Source organism: Quercus lobata, chromosome 5, assembly GCF_001633185.2.
Source record: "Quercus lobata isolate SW786 chromosome 5, ValleyOak3.0 Primary Assembly, whole genome shotgun sequence".
In the NCBI taxonomy this organism is placed as follows: domain Eukaryota; kingdom Viridiplantae; phylum Streptophyta; class Magnoliopsida; order Fagales; family Fagaceae; genus Quercus; species Quercus lobata.
In genome coordinates this window covers 62,284,982-62,291,255 of record NC_044908.1, presented here as the reverse complement: position 1 = coordinate 62,291,255, position 6,274 = coordinate 62,284,982, and the positions used below count along the sequence as shown (strand labels likewise).

At 36.5% G+C, this 6,274-nt stretch overlaps 1 protein-coding gene and 1 long non-coding RNA gene across 2 annotated transcripts; one reads left to right on the top strand and one right to left on the bottom strand.

Moving 5' to 3' along the window:
• Positions 1-434: 434 nt before the first annotated feature.
• Positions 435-3,330, top strand: LOC115992735 (extensin-like). The gene is made up of 3 exons (XM_031116959.1): positions 435-1,297; positions 2,409-2,854; positions 2,919-3,330. The coding sequence occupies exons 1-3, from the start codon at positions 1,116-1,118 to the stop codon at positions 3,311-3,313; spliced, it is 1,023 nt and encodes a 340-aa protein (XP_030972819.1). The 5' UTR covers positions 435-1,115; the 3' UTR covers positions 3,314-3,330.
• LOC115992736 lies at positions 1,939-3,020 on the bottom strand. Its single transcript, XR_004092635.1, has 2 exons — positions 2,980-3,020; positions 1,939-2,915 (listed from the first exon to the last, which is right to left on the bottom strand). It is a non-coding gene; the product is annotated as an uncharacterized LOC115992736 (long non-coding RNA).
• Positions 3,331-6,274: the final 2,944 nt, after the last annotated feature.

The following is a 6,274-nucleotide window of genomic DNA, read 5'->3' as shown; positions in this document are numbered from 1 at the left end:
ATTTTTCCTAATATATTTTCAATAATCAATTGTGATGGAAAAAAAAGAGCTCACATAATTTTTACTGAAAACATTATCTGAGCAATACTTAAATGTGAGGGCATAAAGGCCCTGGTCTTTTTTTTCTTTTTCTTTTTTTTTTTTCTTTTTTTGTGAATCAAATAAAGGCCCTGGTTGAATCAAACATAACCAATGGGTGGATATATAAATCTCACAAACAACCGAAAATTATTTTATCAAACGCTGGTCTCCCACATATATTCTACATTTGCTAATAATGGATCTCGTGTGAAATTGGCATCTAAGATCACATAACAAGGCTGTTATGCGTGCACTGCTTTCACGCTAAATCTTAAGGTCATAAAGAAAGTTGATACATATTATTAAGGCATATATAGCTATAAACATAACCTAAAATCTTACACAATATATAATTTCCACTTTCACATCCCATATGCATTTCCAAACAACTTCAATCAATTAGTGTGTTGCTTTTAAAAGTTCCCAAAGGGGAATCGAGTCAATCGACACCCTTCGTTTTGCTCTAGACTCTAGTCTTCTAACCCAAATCCCCATTAAAGTCACCGAGGACCAAACACCATATCATGTTCATGTGTGTGTAGTGTAATACACAATGTCTGGTCAGTTTGAATATATGGGACTAAAATAATGTGGTTTAGTTGAATGGATGGGATAAGCACGGAATCTATAAAGGAATTCAACGACAAAGGATGATTGATGATGTATTCCCATCGTCGTACTCGATCAAAATGACACAACTTAGAAGAAATGTTAACACAACACGTGTCTTTAAGGATACGTGTCGTGCTCTCGCATGGTGTTACAAACAACTAGTGGGGAAAGAGAATCTGCATTGGTCCCTTTCTGTCCTCGTTGATCTTAACAGCTGTTTGAACATTTCGGCTCATGCTCTTCAACAATATTTAATTGGGGCAACTTTGTTGCATTTGCACATCAGTAATATCTGGGACAGTTCCAAATAGGTGTATCAGCAAATGAAGCCCCTGCAAAGTTTATATAAATATATACTATATTGTTAACCCTTCATCCATTACCCCTACACAAAGTACTACCCTCCACACTCACACACAGAGATGGAGAGCCTATCTTCTAAACAATTCTTTGTTGCATCCCTTTTCATAGTACTTGTCATTTGTTCCTACATGAACTCAAGCTTAGCCGCTACACTTAACCCGTTAAGCTCTGTGTTCTTTACAACAACTGTTGCCTTCCCCAATTCTCCGACCACCCACGACAGCCAGATCAAGGAAAAGGCCTTGATCTTTTTTTTCTTTTTTTGTGAATCAAATAAAGGCCCTGGTTGAATCAAACATAACCAATGGGTGGATATATAAATCTCACAAACAACCGAAAATTATTTTATCAAACGCTGGTCTCCCACATATATTCTACATTTGCTAATAATGGATCTCGTGTGAAATTGGCATTTAAGATCACATAACAAGGCTGTAATGCGTGCACTGCTTTCACGCCAAATCTTAAGGTCATAAAGAAAGTTGATACATATTATTAAGGCATATATAGCTATAAACATAACCTAAAATCTTGCACAATATATAATTTCCACTTTCACGTCCCATATGCATTTCCAAACAACTTCAATCAATTAGTGTGTTGCTTTTAAAAGTCCCCAAAGGGGAATCGAGTCAATAGACACCCATCGTTTTACTCTAGACTCTAGAGTCCTCTAACCCAAATCCCCATTAAAGTCACCGAGGACCAAACACCATATCACGTTCATGTGTGTGTACGTAGTGTAGTGATACACAATGTCTGGTAAGTTTTGAATATACGAGGACTAAAATAATGTGGTAGTTGAGTGGATGAGATATGCACGGAATTTATGAAGGAATTCAACGTCAAAGGATGATTGATGATGTAATTAAGGGACCCAACTTAGAAGAGAAGGACACGTGTCACCTCTTATAAAGAAATAGTGGGCAAAAAGAATCTGCTTTTTGGTCCCTCTGTCCTTATTCATCTTAAGTAACAGCTGTTTGAATTTTTCCGCTATGCATGCTTTCGGATATGCGAACTCGTTGCCCAACACATATTTGGGACAAGTTGGCAACCCAGCAAGTGATGCCCCCTACAAAGTTTATATAAATATATATATTGGTAACCCTTCAGCCATTACCCTTGCACAAACTACAAATCTCCACACTAGTACTCAGATAGAGAGAGATGGAAAGCCTATCTTCTAAACAATTCTTTGCTGCATCCCTTTTCATAGTACTTGCCATTTGTTCCTACATGAACTCATGCTTAGCCGCTACACCTAACCAGTTAAGCTCTGAGTTCTTTACCACAACTGTTGCCTTCCCCAATTCTCCGACCACCCACGACAGCCAGATCAAGGAAAAGGCCTTTGCTACTGACATCATTACAACATCTGTTGCCTTGACCATTTCTCCGACCACTGGCAACAGCCGGATCAATGAAAAGTCCTTTGCTACTAAGATCATTACAACATCTGCGCCAGCCACCTATATCCCAGATTCAACATGCACTTCAACCAATCACAAAGTTGCACCTGCACCATCGCCGGAGTTTCCTGTCCTACGCCGGAAGCTTCTTAAGGGTCATACCCGGCCATCTGCTCCGAATCCAGGCACTTATATCCCACCTTCAACAAGCTCTTCAACCAATCACAAAGGTGCACCTGCACCATCGCTGGAGTTTCCTGTCCTACGCCGGAAGCTTCTTAAGGGTCATACTCGGCCATCTGCTCCGAATCCAGCCACCTATATCCCACCTTCAACAAGCTCTTCAACCAATCACAAAGCTACACCTGCACCATCGCCGGAGTTTCCTGTCCCATGCCGGAAGCTTCTTAAGGGTCATACTCGGCCATCTGCTCCGAATCCACCCACCTCCTGTCCTACGCCGGAAGCTTCTTAAGGGTCATACTCGGCCATCTGCTCCGAATCCAGCCACCTATATCCCACCTTCAACAAGCTCTTCAACCAATCACAAAGCTACACCTGCACCATCGCCGGAGTTTCCTGTCCCATGCCGGAAGCTTCTTAAGGGTCATACTCGGCCATCTGCTCCGAATCCACCCACCTATATCCCACCTTCAACAGGCTCTTCAACCAATCACAAAGCTGCACCTGCACCATCGCCGGAGTTTCCTGTCCTACGCCGGAAGCTTCTTAAGGGTCATACTCGGCCATCTGCTCCTAATCCAGCCACCTATATCCCACCTTCAACAAGCTCTTTAGCCAATCACAAAGCTACACCTGCACCATCCCCAGGCACAGTACCGTAAGAGAGTCCTCCGCCTCATGCTATGGCCTACCCGCTAGCCCACATGAATATCTATATTCCCTATCTTTTCTTTATTACCATAATATAGCAGTATTAAAAAAAAAAAAAAGCATTAGCAGACATATATGTAACTGTTTTGGTTCAACTGATGTGTTGTATGGATCATATATGTACGTCATGATAATATATGAACTGGGGTTTATATGTGTATGTGCTTTGTGTGTGTGTGTGAGAGTGTTTGGTTAGCTGCATCAACTTTCAAAGATCAAAGGCTTAGTCTTCTTAAGCTATAAAATTCTATATTATACGGAATTCCAAAATTTGATTCTTTTTCTCTTATCTACTTCATAGCAAATCTGTCCGACTGCCGAGAAAATAGAGGGATAAAATGGAAATTAAATTCTAGGCCAGACCACAGCGTTAAGAGTACTAAATTGATTTCCCAATCTTTTCTCAGCAGCCAAAAAAAGTCCCATATTAACAAATCTAAATCTAATAGAACAAGCACAGCCAATCATATTTCTCAGGAAAAAAGTTCGGTGCAATTTAAGTGTGATTTGAGTTGAAGTTGGATGAGATGTAGAGCAGTTTTGTATTTTGTATTTTGTATTTTTGGGAACAACAAACACACCCTAAAGTAAAATCTAAACAACAGCTTAGAGAAGCTTGGCGAGGTCGGCGACCATGCAGGGTCGCCGGCGGGGACGATGCGTCTCAAAGGCTCTTCCGATGGGCTATTGTAATCTACTTCGAAGTGCTTCAGTATTAGTAACCAGCTCTCTCCATTTTCATGTTAATATATGTATTCGGTGAATCTCTCAAGAAACTTACTCAGAATTTGACACCGACTTAGAGTTAAGAGAGGTGAAAGATGATGGTATTGGAGATAATATTAGAGATTGTAAACTCCAGAATTTGATCACCAGCTGCAGTTACAGAACGCAGTCGAATGGTGGTCCCCATTTGACAACCTCGTGGAAAAGCCCACCCAAAAAGAGAAAATTTAACCTGACAAATTAAATCGTGACATTTTAATTTGAACTTTTTTTTTAACGTAAAAGATAGAAAAACTTTACCGCTAATTAAATACTATCAATATTTACTAAAAATCATTAATTGTCTTTTTTTTTTTAAATCGTTAATAGAGTAACTCATTTGGTGGAGAAAGTAGTTGTCTTTTCTTCTTCTTTTCTTTTCTTTTTTTTTTTTTTGATCACAAGTAGTTGTCTTTTCTCAATATTAGAGAGAGTACAAATTAAAACACAAGAAGATAACAACAATAAAAAAGAAAAAATTTAAACATAAATAATAAATAGTGACTATTTTTTAAAATATATATACATAGTGTTTAGAATATCATGGTTTATAAAGTCTAGGGTTTACCCAAAATTTTATTATGATCCATAACTTAAATATAACGCTTAATTATTATTTTTTATTTTTAATATTTGTTCCATGTGTCAAAATTATCTTTTAACATTTTAAATGTGTCAATTTAATCCTTAATACTTTGATATTATGTCAAACTATTCTCTCGTTTAAGGGGGTGGATTGTGGATATAAAAAATAAATATATTAAAATAATAAATAAATAAAAAAACCTAAACTAACTAGACTACAGTATCCACTGAGAGAGAAAGAGAGAGCTGTCGGTTTTCCCATAGTTAGGTGGTTCTGTTTCTGTGAACAAAAGTAAAAGCTAAAGTGAGTGGGACAGTGAACTGGGAATGACTTCATTCTCATTCGATATTTATTAGTGTATACAACCGTGTACACGCTCTACAAAGATTTAAACCATGTGCGGTGTGCCAATTGTGATAAATGCCCCACTTGTTCATTTACCTTCACATTTATGACTCTCTCTCTCTCTCTCACACACACACAGAGGCTCTAGGGATTACCATATGATGTTGAGACTTGAGAGCATGTATGTAGCATTGCAATGATGTGGGTGCCACTACCATGTGCTCCTTTTTTTCAGCAATAGCACCAATATAGTATACTCTTCCTATAAGGCACCATTTAATTTCAGTCATTATCAGCATTTTAAGTCGGGTGAATACCAAGATTTTTCCCAATCTATCACCCATTTAAACAAATATTAATAATAATAATGCTAGAAAAATAATTTTTAAAAGTAATCATCGATTAATAGAATTAAAAATTTGACAGCAATATCTTTCTCATACAAACAAATTTTCATTTAGAACAGAGAGCTGTGGCTAAGTGGCTTAAATAAATTATGAATCATGTTCTATTGAATTACTAACAAGCAATCCATAAAAGCACGTATAAGCTTACATTCCAATTGAACAGGACATCATTTGGTAATGAAAAATTATCCTTTAGAGTGGTAGGCTAACAAAACTTCTAAAATTCTAGAATGAAGTAGGAAACTATAAGAAATTTACACAAGATAAAAATACCTTAGATTAACAAAAAAAAATGGATAAGACTGTCATTTTGATTAAATGAAGTAAAGTGACTACATCTACATACAGTACTAAAGTAGGAGTTTAGCTTCTACCACCACCAAAAAAAAAAAAAAAAAAAAAAAAAAAAAAAAAAAAAAAAAAAAAAGAAGAAGAAGAAAAGGAAGAAGAAGAAGAAGAAGGTAGAAGCTTAGCTTTTCATTGAGTTCCCTCAACATAGAAGAAATTATATAAAAAAAAAAATGCCAACATTACTTACGATTATAGTACTACCTACTAACAATATAATAAATTTCTATTCCGTATTCATTTAATTTGAAAAGTAAGAAAAGTTATCACTTATAAATAATTGGACTTATTTTTTGTGAAAATTCACGGATTATTTAATGGAGAAATGGAGAAAGTTTAGTTACAAAATTGGTTGTATCCTAAATATATAACCTTACTCAATAAAATAAACATTACTACATATTTTGAAAATCTAATCGTTAAATTACATGTTCGTTACACTTTTAATACACATGTTAAAT